This window comes from Globicephala melas, chromosome 11, assembly GCF_963455315.2.
Source record: "Globicephala melas chromosome 11, mGloMel1.2, whole genome shotgun sequence".
NCBI classification, from domain to species: domain Eukaryota; kingdom Metazoa; phylum Chordata; class Mammalia; order Artiodactyla; family Delphinidae; genus Globicephala; species Globicephala melas.
In genome coordinates this window covers 3899533-3912862 of record NC_083324.2, presented here as the reverse complement: position 1 = coordinate 3912862, position 13330 = coordinate 3899533, and the positions used below count along the sequence as shown (strand labels likewise).

At 53.8% G+C, this 13330-nt stretch overlaps 2 protein-coding genes across 2 annotated transcripts in view; both read right to left on the bottom strand.

Moving 5' to 3' along the window:
* Nucleotides 1-1189, bottom strand: part of FGD5 (FYVE, RhoGEF and PH domain containing 5) — a 123159-nt gene extending 121970 nt beyond the window's left edge. Inside the window, exon 1 of the mRNA XM_060307223.1 lies at nucleotides 1020-1189. The gene's annotated coding sequence lies outside the window, so the exon portion shown is untranslated. The remainder of the gene's footprint in view (nucleotides 1-1019) is intronic.
* Nucleotides 1190-3780: 2591 nt separating this feature from the next.
* Nucleotides 3781-13330, bottom strand: part of C11H3orf20 (chromosome 11 C3orf20 homolog) — a 73109-nt gene continuing 63559 nt past the window's right edge. The window contains 1 exon segment of the mRNA XM_030840858.2: nucleotides 3781-3844. Within this exon segment, the coding sequence (XP_030696718.2) occupies nucleotides 3781-3844 (64 nt within the window).

Here is a 13330-nt window from a genome sequence, read left to right as displayed (position 1 = left end):
ATGGGCTCATTGGGCTGGGCTTTACAGTGTCATTTACAGGTGGAGGGGTAGGGTTGCCGTTCCAGGTGAGGGTACAGCCCGTGGGGATGAAAGAGGAGGGCAGGATTGGGGCAAGGTGAGAAGTGTGCTCTGGACAAGCTCTCCAATGGCTGGCCAAAGAGTTTGGACTTTACCCTGCTGGTGATGGGGAGCCTTAGAGTGTTTCTGGGGGAGGGAGTGACATGGCTAGACCCGTGTTGTAGCCGGAGTGGGAGGGGAGCCAGAGGGACAAGTCCAGAGGTAGGATGGCCCAAGGAGGCTGGGGCAGGGACCCCAAGAGAGATTAGGTCTAAATTTATGAATGTTCCTGACCCACGATCGCAGGGCTCAAACGCATGCTAGGAAGGCTTCCAGGAGGAGGCAAGCTTTGCTCTGCACCCTGGAAAAAAATCACACAAGCAGAGGGGAGCAGGAAAGGGCCTGCCACACAGCGGGTGGCAGTGGGAACTGGGGGTCAGTAGCCCAGTAGGCTGATGTGTCCAGTGTGCAGGGATGGGTGAGAGGGACAGGCAGGGGCCTCAAAAGCCTTTGTGCAGCAGGCCTTTGACTCCCCAAGGAAGGGCTGAGCTCTGGGGGAGGGGAGTCTGAGGCTGGGCAGGGCCACTCGGAGTTTTTATCACCACTGGGTGGGATCCAGGGTCTGTGGAGGAAGTGACCGCCCTCTTCCGGCCAGCCATTTTTTTTCCTTCTGCTGCCCGTTTGGCTTTTTCCTGAGGCCGCATTTCCACATCGGCCCCTCCTGGCTGGCTGGGCGTGGGCATGGCTCCACCACACACCCAGCATTAGGGGTGGCCCGGCGCTAGGCTTCCTGTCCCTCTTTGGGCAGGCTGATTGGAGGAAAACAGCCCTCGAGCCTTCTTCAAAACAGGAAACTGCTCTCCCTGCTTCCTGAAGGACAGGAACTGTCCCCATGGCAACCATGGGACAAAGAGGCCATGTTAACCCTTCTGAGGTCAGGCCTGGCTGAGGCCCTTTCTTACCAGCCCCTCGTGGGTGTGGCACTGTACAGGTGACATCCTCCAAGTCTCACCACCATTCTGAGGGCAGGGCAGGTTGGGGACTTCATACCCATCGGATGGATGTCAACGTGGAGTTCAACTCCGAGGGCAAAGGCGTGGCCACACCGCGAGCACACGGTGGGGTCTGAAGTCAGCTGTCTCCGTTGAAATCTTGGCTGTGCTGGCTGTGTACCTGGGGCAGGTGACTGAACCTTCCAGCCTCAGTTTCTCTACCTGTGAAACAGGAAACAGCGCGGGGCTGTTGTGAGCGTCCGCTGAGTTCACCGCTCGTCCAGCGCGTACTCGCTTGTGCTATGAGCTGTTCTATGCCCTGATGGCAGCGACAATGACACGAATGACAACCTCCTGCCTCGTGGGCTGAGTGTGTAGATGGGGGTCAGGAGGTCAATAGGCCCACATGTCCGTGCAGACCAGAGACTTGCAGGGAATGACCTGCAAGGGCTGCGGGTGGGGGAGGGGAGCATTCGGGCAGCGGGGCGGCAGGTGTGCTATCTGGGGATCAGTGAGGCACAGGGGCGGGCGAGGGGGGGAGCAGAGAGCCTTTGGGTCTATCCTCAGAGCAAGGCGGAGCCAAGGAGGGTGAGGCAGGCCGGACATGTTCTGATTCGCATGTTTAAAGACCTGCCTCTGGCTGTGCGGACATGCAGAGTGACAGGGACTCTGAATGGTGTGTTTCCTGGGGGGACCTTGCCCAGGACCCTGGAGAGACCTAAGTCATGGGGAGACACCATCTGTGCTGGTGCTGGGGAGCAGGGCAGGGCGGGGACTCCATGGCAGCCCCCAGTGCTGCCACTGTTCAGGGGCCCAGCCTTTTCCTTGACGGCGCACCAGGACACACCCAGCCTCCCTCCCTCCGACGCCCAAGGGCTGCTGCGAGGAGGATGCGGTGGACGCAGCTCCCGCACTGTGGCAGAGGCTGCTCTCCTCGCTGTGGCCTCCAAGATCCCACACTCCCTGCCTCACCACGCCCCCTCCCCACCCCATCTCCCACCACCCTGGGCTCCGGCCACACCGGCCTTCCTCTCCATCCCAGACCCTGCCCGGCTCCCTCCGGCCCCTGGGACTTGTCCTGCTCTCTAAAATGCCTTCCCAAATGCTCACGTGGCTGGGCTGACCCCCTCATCCGCCAGGTCTCCAATGTCACCTCTTCTCAGAGGCAACCCCACCCCTCCAGTCCCTCAGCATCCCCTCACCCAGTGTCTCTTCTTCACCTGCACTTACCTATATCTGAGATCGTCTCAGGATTTATCTGTTTCCCTATGTGATGTCCGTCTCCCCACCTGGTACGACAGCTCAGGGAGGGCAGGGCGCCCGGAGCAGAGCCTGGCACACAGTGAGAGCCACTCTAATATCTGCTGCGTACCGAAGGGACGATACTGACAGAGGCCCCCCTTCCTGGGCCTTATCACCAAACCCCTGCTCACTTCCACAGTCTGAAGAGATGTGGTCTCTCGGCCAGGAAGGCAGCTCTCAAGAGGAGTTGGTTGGAGGTGAGGGGAGCAAGGGTTAAATGCCTGCCCTGTAAGGAACTAGTTTTGTTCACGAATGTTAACAATCACCAAGAACTGTGTAGGGGACTCGTGCACGGGGAGGGATGTATCATTATCCGCATTTTTCAGATGAGGTAACTGAGGCGCAGAGAAGCAAAGTCTTGAGCCCAAGACCACACGGCTGGGAGGGGGCGGAGTTGATGGGAAACCCAGGGGCCTGTGCCTTTCTCCTTAGTCTTCCGAAGAGCTGAAAAGGGCCTCGCACACAGATGAGAAAAGGTGATTGACTTTCTGAAAAATCTCCAAGGCTTTGTCAAGGCCACTGCCATCGGCCACATCATTGGGTTAACGTAGGTGAACACAAACTTCCTGGACTGAAGCACCCTCTGCACTGGTTAAAGCGCGAACTCCAAAACCCCATTCCAGGCCCAGTGAGTTAAGCCTCCCTGAGGTCAAGGTGGAGAGTCTTCATTTGGGGAAACACGGGATTGAGGCTGTGGAGGCCGCACTGTGAGTGGAGACTGGGCTGGGAGGAGCACAGGGATCCTTTCCAGCCAAAAAGCCTGAAGTTCCAACTGGGTCATCAGCTGAGAGCCTGTCCATTGATAATCTCAGGGTGTGGAGGAGTGTCTGAGGGGGCATGAGCATGTCCACACCCTGCCCTGCCAAGCTGGGGCAGCCCTGGGAAGGCCTGCCAGGCAGTCGATTCCATTCTCCGACCTCTGACCTCCTACCTGCTCTTGACTTACCCCAGGGACAGGGAGCTCATGTCCTCACAGGGCTCTCCTCCCCTTGTGAGACATCTTTGCGGAATGTGGGTGGCAATGTCACCTTCCAGGATGCACCAGCAAGGCTGGCGATTTTAAAACAGGCATTTGGATGAGCCACCAGGCCTGACTCCTGATTTATTTTCCGGAATGGAGCTCTGCCCCTCTGCCGGCTGGTGGCAGAGGTGGGGGGAGCGGCTCTGCAAGGACCATGTTAATTAGCTCAATAAGCGCGTGTGCACCCGTGCGGAGGGACCCAGAGGCAATGTGACCACCTGTCATGGACACCATCAACTTCTGGGGTGAGCTTCCTCTACCTGAAATCCAGACACTTAGAGAAATGAATCCGACACCATGAAAACACTCAGCACCCTGGGCACCAGTGCACTGCCCCACAACTGGGGGTCTCCATCCTTCTAGAAGAGGCTGCAGTCAGCACGCATGGTACCCCGCGGGAGCTGCCTCCTAGCTGCCTTCTGGCAGGGGGGCTACAGGCTGGAGCCTGATCCTCTCCAGCTCAGGGGAGCCCCTAGGGAGGGGACAGCGTGTGAGGGAGGGGACCTTCAGCACATGGTCTGACAAATTCTGATGATCTCACAGTGTGAACTGGGGACAAAGCCTGACAGCTCAGAGTTTGGGACGAAGGTGTGGACTACACACTGGGGTTTGAGCCCCAACCCCCGCCCCATCTCTCAGCCCTGACCTCCTGGCAAGTCCTTGTCCCGCTGGGTATCCCCCTCATTTATAAGATGGGGCATTTCTAGCACCTACCGCACGTGCCCACTAGGGGAGATGAAGTAAGATGATGACCCTGCAGTGCTTAGCCCGGTGTCTGTTATGTAACATGCGCTCAGTATGTTAGATATTATTCCTAAGTATTACTAGTGAAGAAGTATCTGGCACAAAGCAGGCCATCAGTTAGAATTTGATGTCTTTTATTGTTTGTGAAGGTCTAACCTCACTGACTTGACAGTTTAATGTTTAACTATAAATAAAATTTGTTCACACTTTACTAATGAACAGGCAGCAGCATCCAGACTTTGCTCTGGGGTCCACTCAAACTCTTAAAGTCCGAGGATGATTTGCCTCCCTCAGGTTGCAGACACTCCTGCCTACATAGATGTGGGCTCGGTGCCTCCTCAAACTGGTGGAGCTGTGGTGCTTGACATGTTATGTTTAATCACCACAGGCACTCTGTGTGGCAGGTATGATTATACCCATTTTACAGATGAGGAAACTGAGGCCCAGAAATTTGCCTGGGAATACATAGGCATCGAGCAGCAGACGGTTGTGATCCCAGGTCTGTCGTAACCACACGGCTGGTGCTTTTCCCATTGCACTTAACTCAGGATCTCCCCAACCAAAATGGAGATGATTTCCCCCCAAACAGTGGCAGTCGCAGCACTGATGAGGGTTTGAGGGGTTCCCTGTGACCAGGGCACATGTGGGGCGGGTGGTAGAGCAGTATTTATAACCCCCGGCCTTTCCTCTGACATTCATTTCAACCCCATTTATGGGCACCCTTTTTGTGCCAAGCCTTGGAGGGAACCTGGGGGGTCAGACACACTCAGGGAACAAGCGAAAAGCATCACAGCTAGGACCGGCCGTGCAATTGTGGGGCCAAGTGCAAAGCGAAAATGCAGTGCCTCTCGTCTAAAAATTAAGAATTCCAAATGGTGACAGTAGAACATGGGGGTTTAAACCAAGCACGGGGCCCTCCTGAGTGTGGGTCCCCATGTGGCTGTGATGGCCACACACTCGTGAAGCTGGCCCTGTGCACACCAGCACTGCAAAAACAGCACCTCCGAGTGCCCAGCCCACAGCCTGGCACAGAGTAGGAGCCAAGTACACATTCATTGAGCAGTGAGTTCTCCCAACTCTGTGAGATGGACACCTGATCATGAATTTGCAGCTGGGTAAACTGAGGCTCAGGAAGGCTCCCGCCTTGCCAGGCCTCACCAAAGCCCAGGTCGTGGCTTCCTGCTTGGCGTGCTGGCCCACTGTTCCATGTTGACCCCAATCCTGACCTTTGTTTTCCTGATCCCTGAAAGAAGGGGTAATGTTTACCACAGGCTGAAGTTTATTTTATTTTTGTGTTTCCCAATAATTGATTCCAACAGTTCCTACAGACGTCCTGCCGAAGGAAAACATGTTTTGCTCACTCAACCTTCGACTTCCTCGCGGCGCCAACGGTGGTGGGGGCCCACGGCCACAAGGAAAGCGTGGGGTGACTTTTCCCTTGGTTATTTTATTTTTTTTCCATCTCGCTGTCGGGGGACAACAAAACATGTTTTCCTTTTTCTCCAAAGGAAATCGGAACTTTCTTATTGACTACTTGTTGCCTAAATTTCATCTTCCTACTCCTGTGATTACCTTGGACTGGGTGAATTTTGTGAGAAAACTTCAAAATAAAGGACTGTCTGTCACTTTACTGAAAGGACAACCATCACAACCAAAATTTTCATTCACATGAAGCCACTGATGCCACCGAAATTCACCTTGCCTTCCTCATCAGTGTCTGTGCATGCTCTTGAAGTGGCTTTATTATTCCAAGTTCTCACATTTTCTCATAAGGTTACCTTCTTCAAAGTGCAGGACTAGGGAAACTTACACAGATCCAATGTTCTGGTCAAGATGATGGCTGCCTGGAGTTCACTGAAGCAGATATGGGCGTATGGTGTGAGGTAGGGGTCAAGGATCTTTTCTCCCTCATGTGCATATTCAACCAATCCAGCAGCATTTATTTAAAATTCATCATCCTTATTCCACTCCACTGCAGTGTCTCCGTTGTCATAAATCTGGTGATGCCACCCATGTTGGTCTAGTTCTGGACTTTCTATTCTGTTCTCTTAGTCTAGTTGTCTATTTCTGTGCCAAGGCCACCTGTCTTAATCAATGTTGTGTCCACTGAAATAGATAATCATGGTTTGCTTAATAACTCCTCTACTACTGAACATTTAGGTTGTTTCCAATGTTTTATTTTTATGACTTGCTTGTACTAAATCATGGTAATAAAAATAGCAATAATAGCTGAGACAGTGTGCCAGTCTCTGCTCTAAGTGCTGTCCATATATTAACTCGTTTAATCTTCACAACAAGCCTTGGAGGGAGGTGCTCTTGTGATCCCGTCTTTGAGAGACAAGGCCCTTGTGGCGCAGAGAGGGATGATGGGGCTGGAGTCTGGACCCAGAAAGGCTGGCTCTGGGACCTGCACTTTCATCCACTTCCCCCTAGAATCAGAGAGTGGATGAAAGGGGAGTGTTGAAAGGGATGAATCAAATGTAGGCTGTAATGCCTTCCTCGTCTTCTGGAATTAATGAGGTGGCCTAGTGGCTGTGGAGCCTGAGAGCCCTGGGACCCCTCCCAGGCTGCACCACTCACTGGCTGGGTGACTTTGGGCAAGTGATGACTCCTCTTTAAGCCTCGGTTTCCCTGTCCGTAAAATGGAGATACTAGATCCACTTGTCTGGGCTATCGTGGGGCTCACGGGAGGTTCCCAGTCCTGTCTTAACTGCCTTGACTGATGGCCCAGGAGCCTCAGTGGCCCCAGAGGGCTCTCCCCAAAGAAGTTTTTGATTTGCAGGCATTCTGGGCTTTCCTGTTTCCTGGAGCAGCTGAGGGCATGGCTGGTGGCACCCCAGAACCTGCTTCTCGTGGCCTCTCTCTGCATTTGGAGATCTGAAGCTCTGGGCTTTCCTGACCATCAGCTCCCCGAGGTGGGTGCTCTCCTGAACACCCCTCCCCATTCATTGGGTGGCAACTCCTCCCCCTTTAAGGACTGCTCTCCTGACCTGCAGGCCTGAGTGAGCCTCTGATGATGTTGCCAGCCTCCTGCAGCTGGACCGTGAGCTCCGTGAGGCTGGACCTTGCCATGGCTCCACTGACAGAACCAGGCACACGCTCACAGCAAGTGGTATTTGCTGAATGGATGAATGAACCTTATTAAGCAGTTACCAGCCACCAACCATCCTGGTTTGCCCAGGACCAAGGAGTTTCCTGGAAGGCAGGACTTTCAGTGCTAAAACCATGGATGACTTGGTGAAACCAGACAAGGTGCTCACCCTGAGTTACCACCGCATGGCAGGCCTTGGGTCCAGCCTTTACAGTCACTGCTGGATCTATCCTCGTGTCTTAGGTTGGGGCCCCTAGAAGCAGAGCCCAAGTCAGGGACCCAGGTGTATGTGAATTATTGAAGAAGTGCTCTCAGCAGGAGTGAGGGATACAGGGAGGGCAAAGGCAAAACGCCAAGCGAGGCTGTGGCCCTGGCTGGAGACTGGCCTCGGCGCAGCTCTGGAGTGCCAAGAGCACCACAGAGTTAGCCCCACCTTGAGGGGAGGGGGCCCTGGAGAAGGGTGGCAGCCAAGGGCAATGCCCAGGAGAGGGGCAGCAGCTGTCAGCCATTAGGAGCCATTATCACTGCAGCTGAGGGACAGGGGGCACTGTCCTGAAACAGGGATCAGACCGTGGCACCCAGTGTCCACTGGACTTCATAACACCCATGGAGGGAGGTCAAGTATGGGTATATCCCTAACAACTCTTTTAACCTAAAACCAGCCAGTGGAATGAAATCTGAAGTCCTTACATCAGCTGCTGGCCCCCGCCTCTCTCCTCCCCACCGTCTCACTGAACTCCCAGGCACCCCGGCCTCTTCTCTTGTCCCCATGCACATCTTTGCCCGAGCACGGCTAGTGTCCTTGCAGTTTTCTCCCTCTCCCTTGGCCCAGCTCTCTCCCTGGCTGCCTCCTGCCCGTCATTCAGGTCTCAGCTCAAACGCCACCTTCTTGGAGAGGCCAGGGCACCCCACCCATATCCCCTCAACGCTGCTAGTGACTCTCCACCGGGCGACCCAGGTTATTTTCTTCCTGGCACTCGCCACTATCTGAAATGACTCTATTTATGTTCCTCAATTGCTTTATGCCTGTCTCCATCTCCAAACACAAATTCTCTGAGGGCAGCAAGTCTTTCGCTTCTGTAGGGACTCAATAAATATTAGTCTAATGAATGAGCATGTCCCCACTTTACAGATGACAAATGGAGTCTCTGAAAAGTCACAGGACTTAAATGAAAGGTCACCTGCTGCTGAGTGGCAGAACTGGAGATCAAACCGGGCAGACCACAAGGCTGGGCTCCCAACCACCAGGTTGTCCCACCTCCTTTGCCTCCTTTGCCGTGATGGTGGAGACAGGGTCAGATTGTGCATCCCTGGCGTCCCAGCTCCCGGCTCAGAGCCTGGCCCAAAACACGGGCTGGCAGATGTGTGGGGAGCAGACGAGTGACAAGCCACTGATGAGAAACCCTCCTTGCCTCTTAGAAGGGGCAGCGGAGGTGGCTGTGCTCCACCTGCATTTCCTGGGGACTCGGGAGTCTCCCTAGCCACAACACCATCCTGTGATCAGAATGCACTGCGGTTCCAGGGTGGGGTGGCAGGTGCTGTCTGCTGGGTGATCAATGTGAATAATAAACTTGTAGACTTAATAAGCTCGAGTTAACTTCTCTCCCTTCAGTGACGAATGGGCTTCCCGGAGCCCATAACTCATGCTGTCGGCAAGCCTCCCATCCAGCCCCAGCCTGCTGTGAAACATTGCCCAGGGAAGGGGAGGGACCTGGGTGCAGCCGGGGACTTATTTATGGCAGGGAACACAGGGCTTTCAGGGAGCAGCAGGGTCTTTCTGGGTGGTTTCTGGCTCCAGAAAGGAGATGGCTGGGGGTGAGGGAGGTGGGCGATCAATCTGCCACCAGTGGCTGGGGGACCATGGGTGACTTCTTTCCCCTCCCGGGCCTCCTGTTCCTCGTCCATCAAGGAAGATAATAATAACCTGGGCTGTTCCAAGAATCAGAGATGTGATGGATATAAAAAGTGCTGGACAGGGCTTCCCTGGTGGCGCAGTGGTTGGGAATCTGCCTGCTAATACAGGGGACACGGCTTCGAGATCTGGTCTGGGAAGATCCCACATGCCGCGGAGCAACTAGGCCCGTGAGCCGCAATTACTGAGCCTACGCGTCTGGAGCCTGTGCACTGCAACAAGAGAGGCCACGACAAAGAGAGGCCCGCACACCGCGATGAAGAGTGGCCCCCGCTTGCCGCAACTAGAGAAAGCCCTCGCACAGAAACGAAGACCCAACACAGCCAAAAATAAATAAATAAATAAATAAACAATAAATAAAGTGCTGGACAGTGGGGGTGGGTTTGATCACTTCTGTTTGCAAATGTGTGAAAACTTGGGGGAGAAGATCAGGTAGCTGTGAATGGAGATTGCAAAGATCCTTGACCTACACTCCCCAAAGGGCGGTCCTCGGACCAGCAGCCCCGAATCTCCTGGGGGCTTGCTAGAAATGCAGACTCTTGGATCCTGCCCCAGACCTGTTGGACCTGAATCTGCGTGTTAACGAGATCCCTTGTGATTCCTGTTCATGTTTCAGGCTGGGAATCACTGGCCTAGACCAAGCATGGACCATCAGTGACTTTGGTGCTTCCATTGACCAGTCCCCTGACAAGAGCAGACATTGCTAATCAATCACAGCACCCTTGCCAGTGGAGCCTAGAAACGGCCTCAGAATCCCTTTCTGCATAGCAGCCTCTGCCACTGCTCAGAGCTGGCATGCAAGGTGGAAACTAGTTGTTGTCCTGGTCTCCCAAATCTTTAACCAGGATCAGGAAACCCAGCCCAGTCCCTTCGACACAGTTTCTGGAACCAGCACTATTCACAGAATAGGGAAGGTAGCATGAGGCACGGAAGAGGCAGATATGGGAAACTGAGGCAGGGAGAACCCACAAGGCTCAGTGAGCAGCGGGATGCCTGCTCATGTGAGGTGAGGCGTGGACACCGGAATACTCCTTGGAGGGTCTGCCAGACTCCCAGCTCGGCAGAGAGACGATGACCTCCTCTTATGGGCAGACCTTCATAAGAACCTCTCAAAATGGCTTTTAAGAAAAAGTATTTACTACTTAAATTATTGGAGCTATAAAAACTGACTGTGAAAGTCAAACAATACAGAAGTGACATAAAAATATAACAATCTTGCCCTTAACGATCCTCTTGCCCTGGGGTAAACAATGTTAGCAGTTTGGTGAATAGTTCTTTCCATTTTACTCTTTGCTCTTTCAAAACATGTTTACAAAAATAGATCACACCATGTACCTGACTTTGCAACTTGTTTTTTGTCCAGTAATATACACAAACACGGTTCCAGGTCCATACATATGGCTGCCAAATATTTTATAGAATGAATGTCCCAGGATTCATTCAAGCATTGCCCTATTGATCAACACTTAGTACGTGCCTTTTTTCGAACAAATACCCTTGTACCTATCACCTATGTGTCTGTATGGTTTTGCTGGATCAAAGGGCACACACATTTTAAACTTTAATAGAAACTGCAGATTACTGTCCCAAAAGACTGTGGCAACTCACACTCCCACCAGCAGTGTCAAAACTGCTTGACTGCCCCCCTCCTTGCTGGCACTGGATGTTATCAATATTTAATATTGTTTTCCAGTCTGATGGGAGAGAAATGGCATCTCACTGTTCTTTTTGTTTGTGTCTCCACCACTGCCTGAGCGCGGAGCGGCTCTGCATTCATTTATTTATTGGCCATTTGCATTTCTGGAGCGAATTGCCTGATCAGAGTCTTTGCCTGTATTCCTTCCTCTATTTTTGTTGTGTATTTTTAGGCACTCTTTGTATGTTACTATTAACTCTTTGCCTCATAAGTGGTCCACCTCTGTGCCAAAAAGAATTCCACAAGAGGAAGCAAGAGGAATAAATGCAAATCCTTCATCTTGGGTGGGCACACGCACAGCACCTTGGACAGAGGAGGCACGGCTTCTTGGCCGCTCATGGCGTCAGAAGTCGGGGGGCTCAGGGGGAGGTAACGGGGGACAGCTTCTAAAACAGCTAAATTGGGACAGAGGTGCATTCATAGAGGGAAGGGATTTAAAGTGCTGTTCCCACTTCTGGGGAAGGCATTCAGCTCTGACCCGCTGCAGAGGGGTGAGGAGGGGGCTGGAGCTCCCTTCCCATGAGTAGCTGGCCCTGCTCAGCCTGGAGCAGAGCAAGGCTATCCCAGGACTCAAGGAGCAGATGGGCTATGGGCCCAGGGGCAGGGTGGGGGCTGGTCCCAGCTGAGAGTGAAGAGGAATTTTCTCTTTAACCCCCTATTTTTTCAAATTGTATCTCAAGTACCTCCTGCTCCTTTCCCTGCTTTATCTTCTCATGGTGCTTATGATTTCTAACATGCTATAAACATTATTAATTTTGTATATTGTCTATGTCTCCTCACTAGAATGTCAGCTCCATGAGCACACACATTTTTGTCTATTTTGTTCACCACTGTGTCTCCTCCAGAAGCATTGCTATTGTTTCTCCCAGGCTGAGCCATGCAGAAGTGGGTTAGGCTGATATTAGGTAGTGAGCGCCCCATCGGAAGAGGTGAGCAAGTGGAATCTGCCTGGCCACCTATCAGGCTTTCTGTGTAGGGGATCCCAGTATTCATCTGTGATCCTCTCATCAAGGTGAGAGCCAAAAGGGCCTCTAGATCAATGGGAGACCCCCTGGGTCTCCCAGGGCTTCGAGGGGCCTGCATGTCAGCCAGCTGGGACACCAGAGCTCTCCAACTGGGTCAGCTTCTGTTTATGTCCTCGTCCTGGCCCATCCTGAGCCTGGCCCCACCCCCGGTCAACCCCTGTCCAACCTCAACTCTCCCCCCCAGCATGAGGCCCTCATGTTTTGGAAAATCGACCGGCATCACACCAGACTGAAAATATCTCAAAATATCGCTTGTGACTTCCTCCTGTTCCTGAGGCCCCCCGCCTGGGCGGGCAGCAACCTTTCCCTCGCTGTTGATTTTCAAGAAAGGCTCTTCCATCGCTGGGACACAGGGAATTTCCAGTATTTTTCTTCCTCTGCTCTTTTTTTTTTTTTTTTGGCCTTCAGACTCTTACATTGTGTTGTCCTGACGCAGCTCAGGCAGTGTTTGGCCCCAGAGGCCTGGGCTGGGTCAGCGAGGCTGGACCAGCAGCCCCGGCTCCTTGGGCGCAGGAACAATGCCTCCATAATTCACTGAAAACTCCCCTCGGATGACTTTTTCCTGTTGCTGATTGTCTCCGTGGTCCAGGCTCGCACAAACTGCTTTTTCCTGCAGCTAAATTTAAAAGAGCCAGACCTTGGAAACAGTGCCCCGGGCTGGCCTCGCTGTAGGGGCAGAGTGGGGGGAGGCTAAGTAGACGCAGAGCCCACCAGCCTGAAATATACACATCGACAAGTGGCCGCAGCCCTGTCCTCATTTTATTCTGCAAACCACCTTAGAGCTTCTCCAGCTACAGTCACAGACCTTGGAGTTCAGAAAAGCCTCCTGGTTCTGTAGAGGTCAGAGAGGCCCCAGGTGCTATCCCAGAGCAGGGCAGCAGGCAGGTCTGGGGGTCCACAGGGCAGCGTCAGACCTCGCCAGGCGTTGGATTCACAGGGTGAGGAAGAGGAGCTTTGTCTCAGGCAGAGTGGAGCAGGGAGGGCACAGGCGGCCAGGAGGAGTGAGCCCCTTACCACTGGGGGTTGCAAGCAGAAGGGGCATGGCACCCCCGTAGCCACGGGGTTGGGAAAGGCACAGTTCTGAGGCCCCCACCTCCGTTCATCTCCCCCGCCCTTCCCACGTGGTTCTTTCTTGAGGCCTGGGGGCCCAGCCCGGCACCACTATCAGTGTCACCCTGGATCAGCTGCCCGTCTGCCAGGGGACCTCACCAGCCCTGTCACCTCTCAGTGTCGGTCCCCATATCCCAGGGCTGCTGAGCGGCAGAGGGCAGACAGATGGCCCGCAGAGGGCGGCCTCGACGCGGGAAGCCCTGGCAGACGGGCAACTACGCAGCGCTGCTCCGGACCCCTAAGGACCAGGGTGGAAGGAGTGAGGTCAGTGTGAGTGTGGGCAGGTCGCGCCATGTGGAGACGCCCCCCAGTGGACTGGGGACCACAGGACATGGACCTGAGGCTCTCAGACGGTCCAGAGCCCAGCGAAGTTGGCGGTG